General features: G+C 40.2%; 3 protein-coding genes across 7 annotated transcripts; 1 reads left to right on the forward strand and 2 right to left on the reverse strand.

Annotated features, from left to right (window-relative positions):
• Positions 1-396: 396 nt before the first annotated feature.
• On the reverse strand, positions 397-4,271 carry il21 (interleukin 21). 2 transcript variants are annotated; one of them, XM_058053011.2, is made up of 6 exons: positions 3,799-4,271; positions 3,669-3,710; positions 1,023-1,136; positions 903-941; positions 746-826; positions 397-664 (listed from the first exon to the last, which is right to left on the reverse strand). In XM_058053011.2, the coding sequence occupies exons 1-6, from the start codon at positions 3,928-3,930 to the stop codon at positions 638-640; spliced, it is 435 nt and encodes a 144-aa protein (XP_057908994.2). In that variant the 5' UTR covers positions 3,931-4,271; the 3' UTR covers positions 397-637. The 2 variants fall into 2 exon arrangements, with proteins under 2 accessions (XP_057908994.2, XP_078644597.1); XM_078788471.1 differs by having other exon boundaries at positions 397-826.
• bbs12 (Bardet-Biedl syndrome 12) lies at positions 3,829-19,829 on the forward strand. 3 transcript variants are annotated; one of them, XM_078788469.1, is made up of 3 exons: positions 3,829-4,047; positions 4,154-4,283; positions 15,885-19,829. In XM_078788469.1, exon 3 carries the CDS (start codon positions 15,888-15,890, stop codon positions 17,649-17,651), a length of 1,764 nt encoding a protein of 587 aa, XP_078644595.1. In that variant the 5' UTR covers positions 3,829-4,047; positions 4,154-4,283; positions 15,885-15,887; the 3' UTR covers positions 17,652-19,829. The 3 variants fall into 3 exon arrangements, with proteins under 3 accessions (XP_078644595.1, XP_057908823.2, XP_057908815.2); XM_058052840.2 differs by lacking the exon at positions 3,829-4,047 and having other exon boundaries at positions 4,128-4,283; XM_058052832.2 differs by lacking the exons at positions 3,829-4,047; positions 4,154-4,283 and adding an exon at positions 15,390-15,465.
• cetn4 (centrin 4) lies at positions 12,698-15,263 on the reverse strand. 2 transcript variants are annotated; one of them, XM_058052985.2, is made up of 5 exons: positions 15,062-15,263; positions 14,665-14,820; positions 14,398-14,526; positions 14,138-14,275; positions 12,698-13,268 (listed from the first exon to the last, which is right to left on the reverse strand). In XM_058052985.2, the coding sequence occupies exons 3-5, from the start codon at positions 14,518-14,520 to the stop codon at positions 13,179-13,181; spliced, it is 351 nt and encodes a 116-aa protein (XP_057908968.1). In that variant the 5' UTR covers positions 14,521-14,526; positions 14,665-14,820; positions 15,062-15,263; the 3' UTR covers positions 12,698-13,178. The 2 variants fall into 2 exon arrangements, with proteins under 2 accessions (XP_057908968.1, XP_057908958.2); XM_058052975.2 differs by having other exon boundaries at positions 14,969-15,262.
• Positions 19,830-19,867: the final 38 nt, after the last annotated feature.

The following is a 19,867-nucleotide window of genomic DNA, read 5'->3' on the forward strand; positions in this document are numbered from 1 at the left end:
AAGTACATTTTAGAGGAATTTTTAGAAGCCATTTTGTCAAAATGATTTAGAACATAATTGCGCCCATACTAATAATGCATAAATTGAAATTAAATATCAAAATTGCCCTAAATAAGAACACAAAATCACAATTGTTTAAATGGGGTGGGGGGGAATTTGAGGTCATTAGCATGCAATTTGACTTTTGGATACGCTCTCCATTTTGTTACATTATGCTGGTTTGAGGTTGGAGTTCGGTCTGTACAGGACAGATGGAGTAAACAGATATTAGACGTTTCTCAATAGCATTTCAAATCAGGAATTGGGGGGTGCACAAACATTTGTGTCCGACAGAAAATAATGGAGAATTGTATTGTCAGCAAATGTAATCAAACAGCATCTTTTTTTAATAGTGAATCATTTTTATTTGTTAAATAGTTGGAAATAGTTGGGAATGCCATCAAAGTGATGTTATACATAGTATAAAAATCTCCCACTTAACTTATTAAGAAAACCAAATGCTACACCCACCAGCAGGGGGCGGCAGAGCAGCTTTTTCTAAGAAACTGTAAGAAATAAATAAATAAATTAGAATGCTTGGGTGGCGCCTCAGCATAGTGTCTTCTGGGGTTCTTCTTGGAACTTTTCTCCCTTCTGATCAGTTCTGGCTCAGTCTGCTGATGGCCTAAACGGACATAAATGGGACCGTACATTAATACCTAATATGATATCATGCAAACATATTGTCTGTGTGCTTGCCGCTTACCCTTTGAATAAGAGACCTCAATCTGTTGACGAATTCCTCAGCGTTTTCCTTGGGATGCGACTCGCAGGTTTTGCAGTTAGGCTGAAAAAAAGCTTGAACTGAATCCCTTCGGATCGTTCATCGGAATCACAATCACACAACAAACTGCTTTCCTTACCACCGCCTTTCCCGACCTACAGAAGTCCAGGCCCCGCTCCTGAAAAGCGCAAAAACTAGTATGGATTTGTCACGAACTAACACACATTTACGGTCATCACTCATCTAAGACCGGACTTACAGTGATGGGATGCTTGAGGCTCCTGTAGAACTTCTCCTGTTTTCGTTCCGTCATGTTAAATTGTACGTGAAGGTTGGCTCGGAAGCATCGTAGCGCAGAAAGACAACAGCAGTCCTGTAGTAACGTCGGATGGGACTCATCAGATCATGTCGTGACACGTCAGGAAGTGTTAGTCTACTCCCAAGTATATATATGGATATACTATATGTCAAGAAAAAGTGTGTGCAATTGGTGAAAAATGGCCTCCATTTTTGCAGTTTTTTTTTTTTTTTTTACATTTAAAAAAAATTTTCTTCTTAAATTTTCTCCTTGCAATATTGAGATTTTATTCCCATAATATTAGGGCCTAATTTCCACCAAACTACAATTTAATTACTTTTACCTTTATATTACTACTTATAAGAAAGACTGATTTTTCTTGAATATTTCAACTCTATACTGCTAAAATTTCCTCAGCAAATTCCAATTTTATTTTCATAAAATTGCAACTTTTGTTTCATAATATTTGTAATTTATTCTCATAAAATTTCTGTAGTATTTACCATTTCTGGTCATTTTTTTTCCAACAGTATTTCAATGTTTTTCTCTAAATTATTTTCTTTCCATAATATGTTATAGCTTTACCTATTATATATGGTGAGAATGTTTTTTTTTTTTTTGGCATAATTGTACATTATTCTTGGACAATTTGCCTTTTTCTCATTAAATTCCAAATTTTCTTTTTTAATATTTTGACTTCTTTCTGGTAAAATTACTTTAAAAAGCTAAAATTGATTTATAATTTTATTATTGGGAGGTTATTGTTTTTTTTTAGTGCAGAGTGTGCCTTTTTGGAAATGCTTTTTCCCGTAAATATTTTGATCATCATCATCATCATCAGTTTGGACTCATTTGGTTTACTTGCATGTAAATTACATGTGCGTGATTTCACTGCGCATGCGATGGCCGTGGCGTGAGGAGGAAGTGTTACACGCTGCTTGATTACTCATCACGTTTCTCTCCAGCGAGAGGTTAGCGAAAGCTGAAAACAGAAACGAAACAAAAAAAAAACTATAACAGGAAGATGCCTCTCGACTGTCAAGAGAGGCATCTCATTTTCATCTACAAGTGTCGGTTTTTATTATTATTGATTTTCATTATTGATTAGTGATGATCCGATTTTATTGGAGGCTTATTAAGTGGTAAGGAAATGACTGGAATCTTTACATTATTTGTTACTAATTATGTTATAATTTGTACCTGGAAATATACTGGAAATATTTGTAATTTTTTTTTTGCTGGTTAAATTAAATTATAGTAATATTGAAAAAAAAATACATAAACTTTATCCTTCATTTAACTCCCAAAAGGAAAGGTTTCTCAGACCTAAAATTTAATTAATCTGTATTTATTTTGATAATTTTTTTTTCGGATTAAAATAATAATAAATAAATAAAATAAAAATACATAAAATATTTTTAAAAATAATAATAAACAAATCAAATAAATGTTGCACTGTGACTATATATATTTTTTTCCGTTTAATCCCCAAAAAACTATAACAGGAAGATGCCTCTCGACTGTCAAGAGAGGCATCTCATTTTCATCTACAAGTGTCGGTTTTTATTATTATTGATTTTCATTATTGATTAGTGATGATCCGATTTTATTGGAGGCTTATTAAGTGGTAAGGAAATGACTGGAATCTTTACATTATTTGTTACTAATTATGTTATAATTTGTACCTGGAAATATACTGGAAATATTTGTAATTTTTGTCTTTGCTGGTTAAATTAAATTATAGTAATATTGGGAAAAAAATACATAAACTTTATCCTTCATTTAACTCCCAAAAGGAAAGGTTTCTCAGACCTAAAATTTAATTAATTTGTATTTATTTTGATAATTTTTTTCGGATTAAAATAATAATAAATAAATAAAATAAAAATACATAAAATATTTTTAAAAATAATAATAAACAAATCAAATAAATGTTGCACTGTGACTATATATTTTTTTTTCCGTTTAATCCCCAAAAAACTATAACAGGAAGATGCCTCTCGACTGTCAAGAGAGGCATCTCATTTTCATCTACAAGTGTCGGTTTTTATTATTATTGATTTTCATTATTGATTAGTGATGATCCGATTTTATTGGAGGCTTATTAAGTGGTAAGGAAATGACTGGAATCTTTACATTATTTGTTACTAATTATGTTATAATTTGTACCTGGAAATATACTGGAAATATTTGTAATTTTTTTTTTGCTGGTTAAATTAAATTATAGTAATATTGAAAAAAAAAAATACATAAACTTTATCCTTCATTTAACTCCCAAAAGGAAAGGTTTCTCAGACCTAAAATTTAATTAATCTGTATTTATTTTGATAATTTTTTTCGGATTAAAATAATAATAAATAAATAAAATAAAAATACATAAAATATTTTTTAAAATAATAATAAACAAATCAGATACATGTTGCACTGTGACTATATTTTTTTTTCCGTTTAATCCCCAAAAAAGGAAAGCTGTCTTTCACTTTATTACCTTTTTTATGAAATAAAAAAATGACCTATAAAAATTAATGACCTCCTACGCACTAAAGTGTGAGTGAAACGATGACTAATCAGCCGCAGATATTAAAAGTGTCCGTCGCCATCCCTTACCTCGATATTCCGCGGCGGCGTGTTCACCAGCAGCTCTCTGTGCTGCAGGACACATCGTTAAGATATCATCGTCATCACTTCCCCCCCCCCCCCCATATTAAAAATCCACTGAACGGGTGCGCTTACTTACCTGCAGGGAGTCTTGGACTTGGCCGAGCTGCTGCAAGACTTCTACCAGTTTTCTCCTCTCCAGTGTCATGTCGGTGCCGCCGGCCAATGAGGAGCAGTAGCAGAGCGCTAGAAGACACCAAAGTACTTTCATGTTGTCAGCAGATCAAAGTTCAGCTTTCGTTCAATGGAGTGTTTTTGTGGAAGATGCCGACCGTCTTGTCGCTGGCCTTTTTTATACTCATCCCGGAGGACGCAGGAAAACCACCCGGTGAGAGTTGGAACGCTGCAGAAACTCGTATGACTAATGACTTTTTCTTTTCCACTGGCAGTCACCGCTGTGTGTGTTTTTGTGTGTGTGTGTGTGTACATCGTAGGTGCGAGCGTGACGAAGTTGTTTGACAGGAAGCGGCAGGAAGAGGCCACTTCCCATTGTCGCTGTGAACCGGTGACGGTCTCGTATCTATCGTAGCGTATCTGGGTCGAGGTGGTTCGTCGTCGTCATAGGTGAGTGTTGTCGACTACCTGCTCCCACCGACCTGCCCTCCGCTTTCCCGCCCACCTGCCCACGGACGGGAAACTCATAGTAGTCGTAACGTGGATGGAGGAGCGTTACATCATTTTTGATGGCGCGTGTGTCACGTTTTACTGTGAATTGTTGCATCAAAACGCCACAAATGACTCTTAAAACGCCAGAAATCAAAGTTAATATTTCCAGCCTACGCTACTAAAATACATACTATGACTTTATTCCCATAATATTTGGACTTTGTTCTCATCATTCCCCAAAAAATAAGTTCTTTTTTTGCCCCATATTATGTCTCACTTTACTATAAGGTACACAAATAGAGTAGTTACTGAGGAAACAATGGGTAGAGTATGTAGTTACTGAGGAACTATAGTACACATTTCAAGTACTTAGAGAGGATCTCATGAGTACAGTAATTAATAATGAGGAACAAAGGCACATTTAGAGTAGTTACTGAGGAGCTAATGAACTAATGAGTAGAGTAATTACTCAGGAACTAAGGCACATGCATTAACAGTACTTACTGAGGAACTCATGAGTAGTTACTGAGGAACTCATGGGTAGAGTAGTTTCTCAGGAACTAAGGCACGTGCATTTAGAGTACTTACTGAGGAACTCATGGGTAGAGTAGTTTCTCAGGAACTAAGGCACGTGCATTAACAGTACTTACTGAGGAACTCATGAGTAGTTACTGAGGAACTCATGGGTAGAGTAGTTTCTCAGGAACTAAGGCACGTGCATTAACAGTACTTACTGAGGAACTCATGAGTAGTTACTGAGGAACTCATGGGTAGAGTAGTTTCTCAGGAACTAAGGCACGTGCATTTAGAGTACTTACTGAGGAACTCATGAGTAGTTACTGAGGAACTCATGGGTAGAGTAGTTTCTCAGGAACTAAGGCACGTGCATTTAGAGTACTTACTGAGGAACTCATGGGTAGAGTAGTTTCTCAGGAACTAAGGCACGTGCATTTAGAGTACTTACTGAGGAACTCATGAGTAGTTACTGAGGAACTCATGGGTAGAGTAGTTTCTCAGGAACTAAGGCACGTGCATTTAGAGTACTTACTGAGGAACTCATGGGTAGAGTAGTTTCTCAGGAACTAAGGCACGTGCATTTAGAGTACTTACTGAGGAACTCATGAGTAGTTACTGAGGAACTCATGGGTAGAGTAGTTTCTCAGGAACTAAAGCACGTGCATTTAGAGTACTTACTGAGGAACTCATGAGTAGTTACTGAGGAACTAATGAGTAGAGTAGTTATTTGGGAACCAAGGCACGTGCATGTAGCGTACTTACTGAGGAACTCATGAGTAGAGTCGTTACTCAGGAACTAAGGCACGTTCATTTAGAGTATTTACTGAGGAACTAATGAGTAGTTACTGAGGAACTCATGAGCAGAGTAGTTACTCAGGAACTAAGGCACGTACATTTACAATACTTACTGAGGAACTAATGAGTAGTTACTGAGGAACTACGGCACATGCATTTAGAGTAGTTACTGAGGAGCTAATGAACTAATGAGTAGAGTAGTTACTCAGGAACTAAGGCACGTACATTTACAGTACTGAAGAACTCATGAGTAGTTACTGTGGAACTAATGAGTAGTTACTGTGGAACTAATGAGTAGAGTAGTTACTTGGGAACTAAGGCACGTGCATTTAAAGTACTTACTGAGGAACTAATGAGTAGTTACTAAGGAACTACGGCACATACATTTACAGTACTGAGGAACTCATGAGTAGTTACTGAGGAACTCATGAGTAGTTACTGTGGAACTCATGAGTAGTTACTGAGGAACTCATGAGTAGTTACTGAGGAACTCATGGGTAGAGTAGTTTCTCAGGAACTAAGGCACGTGCATTTAGAGTACTTACTGAGGAACTCATGGGTAGAGTAGTTTCTCAGGAACTAAGGCACGTGCATTAACAGTACTTACTGAGGAACTCATGAGTAGTTACTGAGGAACTCATGGGTAGAGTAGTTTCTCAGGAACTAAGGCACGTGCATTAACAGTACTTACTGAGGAACTCATGAGTAGTTACTGAGGAACTCATGGGTAGAGTAGTTTCTCAGGAACTAAGGCACGTGCATTTAGAGTACTTACTGAGGAACTCATGAGTAGTTACTGAGGAACTCATGGGTAGAGTAGTTTCTCAGGAACTAAGGCACGTGCATTTAGAGTACTTACTGAGGAACTCATGGGTAGAGTAGTTTCTCAGGAACTAAGGCACGTGCATTTAGAGTACTTACTGAGGAACTCATGAGTAGTTACTGAGGAACTCATGGGTAGAGTAGTTTCTCAGGAACTAAGGCACGTGCATTTAGAGTACTTACTGAGGAACTCATGGGTAGAGTAGTTTCTCAGGAACTAAGGCACGTGCATTTAGAGTACTTACTGAGGAACTCATGAGTAGTTACTGAGGAACTCATGGGTAGAGTAGTTTCTCAGGAACTAAAGCACGTGCATTTAGAGTACTTACTGAGGAACTCATGAGTAGTTACTGAGGAACTAATGAGTAGAGTAGTTATTTGGGAACCAAGGCACGTGCATGTAGCGTACTTACTGAGGAACTCATGAGTAGAGTCGTTACTCAGGAACTAAGGCACGTTCATTTAGAGTATTTACTGAGGAACTAATGAGTAGTTACTGAGGAACTCATGAGCAGAGTAGTTACTCAGGAACTAAGGCACGTACATTTACAATACTTACTGAGGAACTAATGAGTAGTTACTGAGGAACTACGGCACATGCATTTAGAGTAGTTACTGAGGAGCTAATGAACTAATGAGTAGAGTAGTTACTCAGGAACTAAGGCACGTACATTTACAGTACTGAAGAACTCATGAGTAGTTACTGTGGAACTAATGAGTAGTTACTGTGGAACTAATGAGTAGAGTAGTTACTTGGGAACTAAGGCACGTGCATTTAAAGTACTTACTGAGGAACTAATGAGTAGTTACTAAGGAACTACGGCACATACATTTACAGTACTGAGGAACTCATGAGTAGTTACTGAGGAACTCATGAGTAGTTACTGTGGAACTCATGAGTAGTTACTGAGGAACTCATGAGTAGTTACTGAGGAACTCATGAGTAGAGTAGTTACTGAGGAACTAAGGCACATACATTTACAGTACTTATTGAGGAACTAATGAGTAGTTACTGAGGAACTACGGCACATGCATTTAGAGTAGTTACTGAGGAGCTAATGAACTAATGAGTAGAGTAGTTACTCAGGAACTAAGGCACGTACATTTACAGTACTGAAGAACTCATGAGTAGTTACTATGGAACTAATGAGTAGTTACTTGGGAACTAAGGCACGTGCATTTAGAGTACTTACTGAGGAACTAATGAGTAGTTACTAAGGAACTACGGCACATACATTTAGAGTAGTTACTGAGGAGCTAATGAACTAATGAGTAGAGTAGTTACTCACGAACTAAGGCACATACATTTACAGTACTGAGGAACTCATGAGTAGTTACTGAGGAACTAATGAGTAGTTACTGAGGAACTAAGGCACGTACATTTACAGTACTTACCGAGGAACTAATGAGTAGTTACTTGGGAACAAAGGCACGTGGACTTACAGTACTTACTGAGGAACTAATGAGTAGTCCCTGAGGAACTACGGCACATACATTTAGAGTAGTTACTTAGTAGCTAATGAACTAATGAGTGGAGTAGTTAGTCAGGAACTAAGGCACGTACATTTACAGTACTTAATGAGGAACTAATGAGTAGTTACTGAGGAACTACGGCACATACATTTAGAGTACTGAGGAACTCATGAGTAGTTACTGAGGAACTAAGGCACGTACATTTACAGTACTTACTGAGGAACTAATGAGTAGTTACTCGGGAACAAAGGCACGTGGATATACAGTACTTACTGAGGAACTCATGAGTAGTTACTGAGGAACTAATGAGTAGAGTAGTTATTTGGGAACCAAGGCACGTGCATGTAGCGTACTTACTGAGGAACTCATGAGTAGAGTCGTTACTCAGGAACTAAGGCACGTTCATTTAGAGTATTTACTGAGGAACTAATGAGTAGTTACTGAGGAACTCATGAGCAGAGTAGTTACTCAGGAACTAAGGCACGTACATTTACAATACTTACTGAGGAACTAATGAGTAGTTACTGAGGAACTACGGCACATGCATTTAGAGTAGTTACTGAGGAGCTAATGAACTAATGAGTAGAGTAGTTACTCAGGAACTAAGGCACGTACATTTACAGTACTGAAGAACTCATGAGTAGTTACTGTGGAACTAATGAGTAGTTACTGTGGAACTAATGAGTAGAGTAGTTACTTGGGAACTAAGGCACGTGCATTTAAAGTACTTACTGAGGAACTAATGAGTAGTTACTAAGGAACTACGGCACATACATTTACAGTACTGAGGAACTCATGAGTAGTTACTGAGGAACTCATGAGTAGTTACTGTGGAACTCATGAGTAGTTACTGAGGAACTCATGAGTAGTTACTGAGGAACTCATGAGTAGAGTAGTTACTGAGGAACTAAGGCACATACATTTACAGTACTTATTGAGGAACTAATGAGTAGTTACTGAGGAACTACGGCACATGCATTTAGAGTAGTTACTGAGGAGCTAATGAACTAATGAGTAGAGTAGTTACTCAGGAACTAAGGCACGTACATTTACAGTACTGAAGAACTCATGAGTAGTTACTATGGAACTAATGAGTAGTTACTTGGGAACTAAGGCACGTGCATTTAGAGTACTTACTGAGGAACTAATGAGTAGTTACTAAGGAACTACGGCACATACATTTAGAGTAGTTACTGAGGAGCTAATGAACTAATGAGTAGAGTAGTTACTCACGAACTAAGGCACATACATTTACAGTACTGAGGAACTCATGAGTAGTTACTGAGGAACTAATGAGTAGTTACTGAGGAACTAAGGCACGTACATTTACAGTACTTACCGAGGAACTAATGAGTAGTTACTTGGGAACAAAGGCACGTGGACTTACAGTACTTACTGAGGAACTAATGAGTAGTCCCTGAGGAACTACGGCACATACATTTAGAGTAGTTACTTAGTAGCTAATGAACTAATGAGTGGAGTAGTTAGTCAGGAACTAAGGCACGTACATTTACAGTACTTAATGAGGAACTACGGCACATACATTTAGAGTAGTTACCAAGGAGCTAATGAACTAATGAGTAGAGTAGTTACTCAGGAACTAAGGCATGTACATTTAGAGTAATTCTCAATTTATTTTTCTTAGACCTCACAACCTTTCTTTTTTTTTACTATAGATTTAGAAGATTACTGCAGTTTTGACCATTTTGCTGTTTATTTTTGTGGCTTTCTTTTGAGTTTTGGTCGCCTGCCGCGTCCATCCCTCAAACGTCACATTGATTTTGGAAATTCAAGAGGTGTCGCATCGGCCACGGGGCCCCGCGTCAACATCACACGGAAGTGAGAGTGAGACTGAGAAAAGAGAAAAACCCTTTGTGTCGCTCGTGGTGTCGTCCGTCTTAGTCAGCATAAACGGAAAGATGAGGTGGGAGTTCCTCTCGTTCGCTTGTCTTCTCTGGAGTCCCTTTTGTGCATCACAGAAAAATAAACAAAGAATTTTCCCCTGCCGCCGTGCATCCTGAGCCATATTCATATGCAGACGTTGTCTTATTAATAAGACGGCCATAACACAGTGGCCAGTGAAGAATACCACATCTTTAAATCCATCCATTTTTTATGACGTTTATCCTCAATAGGATCGCGGCTATGCTGGAGCCTATCCCAGCTGTCTTCGGGTGAGAGGCGGGGTACACACTGGACTGGTGGCCAGCCAATCACAGGGCACATATAGGCAAACAACCATTCACACTCACATTCATACCTATGGACAATTAACCTAATATGTTTTTGGAATGTGGGAGGAAACCGGAGTTGGACGGTGGTTGAGTGGTTAGCGCGCAGGCCACACAGCTAGGAGTTTTTTTTTTTATCATTTTAGAGCATTTTCATTTAAGATGACGTTTATTACATATTATATAATATTATTTTCTCTTATGTCTATTATATTGGAAAATATGTTCATGTCAAAAATGTTCTAATAATGTCATAAAAAAACATATTTAAAAGGTGATAAACAGGTTTTCTATGCCTTTTCCTCTCTTATGTTTACTATATTGGATAATACGGATGTAAAGGTGACTATAGGGTTGTTAGTTCATGTCAAAAATGTTCTAATAATGTCATAAAAAAACATATTTAAAAGGTCATAAACAGGTTTTCTATGCCTTTTCTTCTCTTATGTTTACTATATTAGATAATACGGATTTAAAGGTGACTATAGGGTTGTTAGTTCATGTCAAAAAGGTTCTAATAATGTTATAAAACATATTTAAAAGATCATAAACAGGTTTTCTATGCCTTTTCTCCTCTTATATTTATTATATTGGATAATATGGGTGTAAAGGCGACTATAGGGTTGTTAGTTCATGTCAAAAAGGTTCTAATAATGTTATAAAACGTACATATTTAAAAGGTCATAAACAGGTTTTCTATGCCTTTTCTTCTCTTATGTTTACTATATTGGACAATACGGATATAAGGGCGACTATAGGGGTATTATTTTATGTCGAGATGGCTCTAATATATAGAACAGGGGTCTCAAACTGAATTTACTCGAGGGCCCCTGGAGCTAGGGTCTGGGTGAGGCTGGGCCGCATCAGGTTTTCAAAAAAATTATTAAAAACTGAAAAAAAAAAAAATCCGGTTTTTACTGTTCTCAAATATCTTAATTTTATCTTAAATATCTTAAAATAAAAAAATTAAATAAACAATTTAAGCAGTCATTTCTGAGCTCATGATACCATACAGCATCCATATCAAACTAACAAATTTTCATATCAAGGACGGGGCCTCAAACTCGCATCCAGTGGGCCGCATTTGGCCCGTGGGCCGCCAGTTTGAGACCACTGATTTAGAAGGTCAAACAGGTTTTCTATATCTATTATCTTGTGTGTACTACATACGTATATTGGGTAAAATGGGTGTAAAGGTGACTATAGGGGTGTTATTTATTGTCCAGAGGGCTCAGTTGAGTCGATTACAAGGTGATAAACGGGTTTTCTATGCTTTTAACTACCAAAATTTACCATTTCTAAGTAAGGAATCCTACTTAGTGGAAATTCACTTATCACAGTTGAGTCTGGAGCTGATTAACCGCAATAAATGAGGGATTACTCATATAAAAAAAAAAAAAGATTCAAGTTGTGACTGTTGTTTTCATAGGAGCATATCCTTGTTCAAGCTCGTGATCTTTATCGGGGAGTCCGCCTTGCACTCGGGCGACATGATGAAGGCGGGGGGGGGGTTTAACCTTCTTCTTCTTCCTCGGTGTAGTTACCCGCAATGAAGTGTGCGTCTGAAAAAGTCGAGCGACTCTCGCATTTACCAACCAAACCGCCGAGGCCGAAACTCAGTTTGAAGTCATTTACGGGAAACATAAAGACGGGACCCACCTGTATGCCGTTTCCATGGCAATTTGGGCCAGCCGAGAAAAGGACAGGGAAGATTAACAGAAACGGGAAGTCGGGAAAACGTTTAAGGATGACTAAAAATATAATTGTAGACATTCTTGGTCAAAATATTCATAATTTATCAAACAAAAAATGAGCATTATCTTTGGAAATCTTCAGTTTAGTGATGTAACCTTTATAATAATGACATATATTTTCAAGGAGTAAGTCATAGACAAGATATTCTTATTCATATCAGTACAAATTTACCGTATAAGAGGCCTGTCCCCATGAACGATATAGCAAAAAATTGGCTTAGAATCAAATTTTTGTTAATAAGTGATGATAATATCAGCCTGTTATAAGAAATTAAGAAAAGGAAAAGTAAATAAGCATAAACCTACCACAGTGCAGTGACTCCCTGCGTCGTCGAGGCTTAATGAGGCTTATTTATTTTTCCTCACTGAAGGGGGTCTCGCTTAGCTTAGAGCTTTTCTACGTTCGGTGTGACACATCTGACCTTTTCTCGCAAGGGTTAATAATAATCAATCAGTCTGTTTTGGAAACAGGAGCGCAGCAGTGGGGAGGAATAAGCGACGCAGCGAAACCACAGAAAGCAGGGGGAATAACAGCCAAGCGGCGGGACGTTAAAAAGGCCCACGCGTGCACGCTCGATGTAAACATCCAACTTTCACTGGAAAAAGTTCGTCAGCTCAAACGCCTCATATGATTGCTGATCATCTAACGAGGTAGCGTTTTTTTTTTTTTTTCAGTTCACCAAATCAAACTCGCCATTTTGTCTTCATCAGAACATTACCTTAATTCTGGTTACCATGACAACCCTGTCAGAAATACACATAATTCAATTGATATGTCAGTTATTTGTATTTATTTTTTAAAAAGTCATGTTTTCCACCTTAGGCTTCACTAGAGGAAATCTTAAATAAAAAACTGTACGGCTCGGAAAACCACGTCACGATGATATCCTGTTTGTTACGACGTCTGAGCCCAAAACAGACTTCCGCTGATGGATGCCCATCGATGGTTTATTTGTCATAAGGCGACATCACCACCTTTTTCTGTATGTGATATCTTCAGGAGTGAAGTGAGAGTGACTTTAAGAATTAGTCAGCTTTCATCGTGACCTTTGCTGACATGACACTTTTGCTCGGGTTTCTAGCGAGCGGGTAAAACCCAACAAGACTCTTAAGTTCTACGTTTATGTTCCAAAACATTTATTTCACTTTAGAAAAACACGTGAAGATAACAGAATGTTATAGGAGCGTCTATTTACAAACCAAACAACTAAGTGTTCATAATAAAACTGAGGCAGAAGGTAAAGAATCGAACAATGTCGGGTTCAGTAGAGGTTGGTTTTCTTCATTATTCGCAAAAACTCCTGCTCGTTGACTTCGCCGTCTCCGTCTCGGTCCGCCTCGTCGATCATCTCCTGTAGGACCAAAACCACATTTACAAACGGTGCACTCGTGTTATTAATACATTAATGAAAAAAATTGTTTCAAAATGGGTTTGCACGGCGGTCAAGTGGTTAGCATGCAGACCTCACAGCTAGGAGACTTGGGTTCAATTCCACCCTTGGCTATCTCTGTGGAGTTTGCATGTTCTCCCTGTGCATGCGTGGGTTTCCTCCCACATTCCAAAAACATGCTAGGTTAATTAGCATTACTCCAAATTGTCCATAGGTATGAATGTGAGTGTGAATGGTTGTTTGTCTATATGTGCCCTGTGATTGGCTGGCTGGCGACCAGTCCAGGGTGTACCCCGCCTCTCGCCTGAAGACAGCTGGGATAGGCTCCAGCACCCCCTGCAACCCTTGTGAAGAAAAGCGGTAGAAAATGAATGAATGGTTTCAAAATGGGCTCCACGGTGGACGAGTGGATAGCACGCAGACCTCACAGCTAGGAGACCCGGGTTCAATTCCACCCTCGGCCATCTCTGTGTGGAGTTTGCATGTTCTCCCCGTGCATGCGTGGGTTCTCTCCGGGTACTCCGGTTTCCTCCCACATTCCAAAAACATGCTAGGTTAATTAGCGACTCCAATTTGTCCATAGGTATGAATGTGAGTGTGAATGGTTGTTTGTCTATATGTGCCCTGTGATTGGCTGGCTGGCGACCAGTCCAGGGTGTACCCCGCCTCTCGCCAGAAGACAGCTGGGATAGGCTCCAGCATCCCCCCGCGACCCTCATGAGAATAAGCAATAGAAAATGAATGAATGGTTTCAAAATAATGAGTACTACTATCAAATTTTATTCAGTGCAAAAATCGACATTTTACTAATACCAGTACTACTAGTGTACCTGCAGCTCTTCATCTGTGAGGTTCTCTCCCAGCTCCTTGGCGACCCTCTTCAGATTCTTGAAGGAGATTTTCCCCGTGCAGTCGTCGTCAAACAGTCGGAAGGCTTTCAGGATCTCTTCCTTGGAATCTTTTTCACTCTGGAGAAATGAAAAAATATCACACTAACTTATTGGTGTTCTGTACTGATGCTACGTAAGGAGGAAGTACTCTGGCTGAGTAGTTTAGAGACGTGTAGTAACTGCGCTTTCCAGAGTTTTACCATTTTCAGAGACATCATGCAGAGGAAGTCGTTGTAGTCGATTGTTCCGGAACCTTCTTTGTCAATGTCTGCGATCATCTTCTTGATTTCTTCCTTCTTGGGTTCGAAACCAAGCGCTCTCATGGCAACCTGAAATAACAAAAACACACCTGAGGTTCCGCCCAATTCCATTCTCCTTCCGCTCTACTCCGATTTGGGGGGCAGCAGTCCCAAGCAGGGAAGACCAGACTTATGGAGTTTTTTTCCTTTTTTTTATGAAGAAGTCACCTTGAGTTCTTTGACGTCAATCTTGCCAGTTCCATCGGTGTCGAAGAGGTCGAAAGCCTCCTTGATCTCCTGCTTCTGTTCCTCGCTCAGCTCAATCTTAGAAGCGCTTTTCTTCTTCAGGCTGGTCGACGGGGCTGCTTTCCGGTAAGATGTCGCCTGGGAACACACCAGGGAAGCAGAAGATGGACGCAAACGTTACTTTAGCAAACATAAACAAGACAGTTTGGACTTCGCCGACATGCTAGCTGGTGTTAGCTTCCATGCTAGTCTCACCACAACAAGTAAATATGACTCTAAAACGTACCATTTAAAGTTGTTTCCCGGGAGGACTTTAGCGGATGCAAACTTATCACCGAGACACCGGAAGTGAAAGAAAAAAAGATGCGTTCGGTTTTACCGCTCACAAGTGACGAACACCCGCTTCTCCAATCCGCCGCAAATGCAATATTATCGATCGTCTTCGTTGCGTGTGTTGCGGGTTAACGCGGATGGCGTAACGCCTCGTGTTGATTGAGCTTTAATTCAGTCGTCAAGGTAAGGCGATCGTTGTGCGGACGTCCACAACAAAACTATTCAACAAGTGGGTAGATTCTCCCAACAGGGACGCGACAACCAGTAAGGATCCAGACATGGATGTGACGTAAACGTAAAAGCCAATCATGTGAGGAAGTAGGCGGGATATAGTTTGGTCGGCCAATCGTTGTCGACCCCGGTCGTCTCCATGCCAACCATATACACGACGCATGCGCAGTGAGTGATTGCTGGTGGGGTGACGGTCAATGGACGTGTAACATAAATAAGGTATTATCTTTTATATTCAATAATTTTCGTTGGTAATATTAGGAGCAAACCACGTGCACAGTTTCAATTCCCACTCGGTTAAGTGTACACATATTTATTTTTTTGTTTGCTTTTTTTTTTACTCCGAACAATAGGCACAGTATGTTAGCCTAGCTTAGTTTTACATTTGGTACTATGACGCTTGTTACTTTTTGTCATAATTAAACATTGGTAGCGTTTAAGATTGTGAACTATAAATATATTAAGATACTACAAATGCTTATTTGTAAGACTGAAATATATTCTAGTCTTGTATATTGATGCAACATATTCAGAAACTGACATTAAACGTACAAATAGCCAGGCTCTGCAGGAGTCAGGTGTTATGTAAAAGGTGAATGCATATCCTGGTAATAAAATATATATTTTAATTGTTTCAGGCAATGATTGGAAGCACAATAATAAACCAGAGGCAGCATGTTGGACTGCAGAAGCTGTTGGCACTGGCTGCGACTGCAAGTTCCACACTGGGACCCAGTAAGAAGCTGAAGTTTGTCCAGGACGAAGCGAGCGGTGAGTCCATTCTTGTCGGCTCATGTTTACGCATCTTGGACAACCTGGAGCCCACCTGCGCCGTGGGCCAGTTGGTTTACGAGACCATCAAAGCCCATCACAAGGCTTACGGCACGGGGTCAGGATGTCTGCTGTTCCTGGCGGGAGCGTGGGGTCGTGCGGCCCTGGTGTGCCTGCAGAGTGGGGGTTCGCTGCCTCACGTTGTCGCAGCTTTGATGGAGGGCATGGATGTATGTGTGGATGTTTGCAGAAAGAGCAGCGTTTCATTTGAGGATCTTTGCGCATCACCGTCAAGTCGGCTATCGCAGGAACGCATCACAAAGGCACCGTCCAACTCACAAATGACCCCCAAAGGACAAAAAGCCATCAAAATGAAGCTAAGTCGCCATTTTTGCAAGACGGAACCTGAGAGTTTTTCAGTTCTGGAGCCTCAACTTCCTGATACTGCACACCTTGCTGAAGGACTGAAGCATGGCTCCGACAATGCCATGGATCTAGTACTCCAAGCCAGTTGTATCCAGTTAAAAAATACCCCAAAAGACGCACACTTTTACTTTGATGTTAGCAAAGTGCTGACTTGCGTTCTACCAGGCTTCTCAGAGGACCAAGCTCACGTTTCTCCAGGATGCGTTCTTCTTCTCGACGCTGACCAGTCTTTAGTTGCACGCCATCTTCAGGACACGCCGCTGAATGCGGCTTTTATTCGCGGAGATTTATCATACACTTACCGCCATCTTGGCTTCAACAGGCCTACAGGTGTGCAATGTGTCGCAGATCAGCCATGTTTGTTAAGCAAAGAGGAAGAGTGGACGGAAAAGGTTCTTGCGCTTCTGTTGCACCTGAAAGTGGACCTGGTTTTGGTCAGCGGACTTGTCAGCGAGGAAGTTCTCCAGCGCTGCTGTAAGCATGGAATACTTACAGTTGGAAAGGTCAGCGCGTCGATAATAACGGAGATGGCGAAGGCTACCGGAGCTGTTCCCGTCACATACGCCACACAGCTAAGCAAGCCCTGCATCGGCACCGGAGTAAAAGTCGGCATATGGAGGGAAATTCCGAGTGACCAGAGGACGTCTGTGAATATTTACCTCAGCGGGAACACCCACTTGGTCACGGCCGTCATCACCAGCTTCGTACACGGGAAGCTGCAGGTCTTGGAGGACCGCTTTTGGGCTTGTGCATATCGGCTTCACCACGCCTTCAAGGACAAAGCCGTGTTACCCGGCGCCGGAGCGACCGAGATGCTTTGCGTGTATCACCTGCAAAAGCAAGCTAATGTTGAGCAAAAAAGAAACTCCTTCCGTGGCGTTGTGCTGCACCTCATGGCGGATGCTTTTATCGATTATTTATCCACTTTAATAGCCAACTCTGCCGGGATCTCACAAATCCAAGCCAGGACTGCGGTCAAACAACAGCTGCAAGACTTTAACGGAGATTGTAGCGTTTCCGCGGAATTGCCCCGACTTGTCTTGGACACTCGGTCCAAACCTGGAAAAGTCTACGACAATTTGAGCGTGAAGCAGGAAGTGTGGAGGAGAGCCTTGGACTTGGTTTTGCTGGTCCTGCAGACGGACGCCGAGGTCATTACTGGTGTGGATGAGAGAAACCACAACGCAGCAGAGCTAATGTTTTTATGATTTGGGGAATCACGGTATGATACACAAGTGTACGTTTATTTGATATCGATTGATTGCACATCACATGACCAAATGCTAAACCCGATACAGTTTTCAACTTTCAAACGGTACACTCATCCAGTCGAGGTTTATCGATTTTACTTTGCAATATATCACGGTACAATTATCGCTTCCTCTCTATAACGCATTTTAATTATCTCTGTACTCCAATTTATCCATAGGTATGAATGTGAGTGTGAATGGTTGTTTGTCTATATGTGCCCTGTGATTGGCTGGCCACCAGTCCAGGGTGTACCCCGCCTCTCGCTCTGAAGACAGCTGGGATAGGCTCCAGCACCCCCACAACAGTATCACTCGGATACTGTGAACATCCAGCAGCAACACAACATTTTGGCATGACTACTATTTTGATGCAAAATATACTGAACTAGGGCTGCACAGCGGCCGGGTGGTTAGCACACAGGCTTCACGGCTAGGAGACCCGAGTTCAATCCCACCCTCGGCCATCTCTGTGTGGAGTTTGCGTGGGTTTTCTCCGGGTACTCCGGTTTCCTCCCACATTCCAAAAACATGCTAGGTTAATTAGCGACTCCAAATTGTCCATATGTATGAATGCGAGTGTGAATGGTTGTTTGTCTATATGTGCCCTGTGATTGGCTGGCCACCAGTTCAAGGTGTACCCCGCCTCTTGCCCGAAGACAGCTGGGATAGGCTCCAGCACCCCAGCGTTTCATAAAATGAATGAATGAATGTTTCTTGGTAGGTTGATTTATTATTAGACAAAACCTTGAACTACAAGTGATATGTAATAGCTTATTTTGGTCACTAGGCGGCAGTAATGATACAAAACATGGAGAGATTACATTTCATGACCTTAAAACTGCATGAAGTCAGCATATCATGGCATGTCTGACATGATGGAGTCGAAATTAAAGCTCCCCTCCCATCCCGTGTGGAAGTGGTACTTCCAACAAAGCTACAATGTGATGTAAACAATGAATAATAGGAGTATAAAGGTGACTATAGGGATGTTATTTCCTATCTACAAGGATCTAATCATGTTTATTCTATGCTCTAACTATGAAAATATTTATTGATATTGAAACCTATATTGCAGAGTTTTTTTCTAATGTTGAATGGAAAACATATTGAGGAAATTGGATGTTCTTTCTGCTCAACAGTCCAAAACCATGACTACCAATGTTTGCCACATGGGGGAGACAAACGCTAGTTGACGTATCAGCACACAGTCACTGGGAATGTTTGTTGAGATCCAGCAGCATACTGTACATCCAAATCCAAATCCTACCTGTATCAGTATTGTATTAAAGTATTGGAATTGATGCAGTATTACTCCATGCTGGTGCTGCACGTCCAGCTCTGCGAAGTACCAGCTCAGGGATCCTAGCAGACCTGACAGAGATGGCATCAGGGTCAACAAGGGTCACTTGGGGTACTTATTCAATTCACACACGCTCGTGTGGCATGCGACACGTCGGCGGTGATCCATCTCTAATTGAAGAGCTGAGAACGGCATTCCCAAGTCTATTTTTAGACCTCTTCATGTTTGCCTTTTAAAGGAAAAGTGCACTTTTGTGGGAATTTTGCCCATCAGTCACAATTATTATGTCAGACATGTTGCATGTTTTTCTCTTTCCTGTGCGTCCTAATGATATAAAAACACATAGCAAGTATGCTAGCTGATGTTGCAAGGTGTCAATACACTAGCAGTAAACAATAATAATAACGATGTTGCTGTAGCTGTGTTAATATGCATGTCACATGACATGTACATGGAATGCTGTTGCAGTTTTTTGGGGTTTATTCAGAGTACTTTATAGAGGAAATAATTGTTACCCATTACATGCATTTTTAGCTGCGTCTTTTTACCTGTTTTTATACCTTTATAACACACAAAAAAGAGAGACGTGTGTGTTTATGTGCAGTATTCCTTTAAGTCAGAGTCTCAAATGTGGCCCGCAGGACACTAGTTTGAGGCCCCCGCCTTTGATATGAAAGTTTAATGTTATTTTGATATGGATGCTGTATGGTATCATGTACCCAGAAAAAAATATTACATTTGAGTAATGTTCATGTTAAAGGTTAAATAACTGTTAATAGTTATCCTCCCTATTCGTGTGGAAGTGGTAAGTTTTTGGCTATTTAAGTTTAAAGGAAATAACTGATTTTCTTTATTCTTGATTTATTTATTTTTC

The sequence above is a fragment of the Doryrhamphus excisus genome, linkage group LG23 (assembly GCF_037039965.1).
Source record: "Doryrhamphus excisus strain RoL-2023G ecotype Guam linkage group LG23, RoL_Dexc_Guam_v1.1, whole genome shotgun sequence".
NCBI lineage: Eukaryota > Metazoa > Chordata > Actinopteri > Syngnathiformes > Syngnathidae > Doryrhamphus > Doryrhamphus excisus.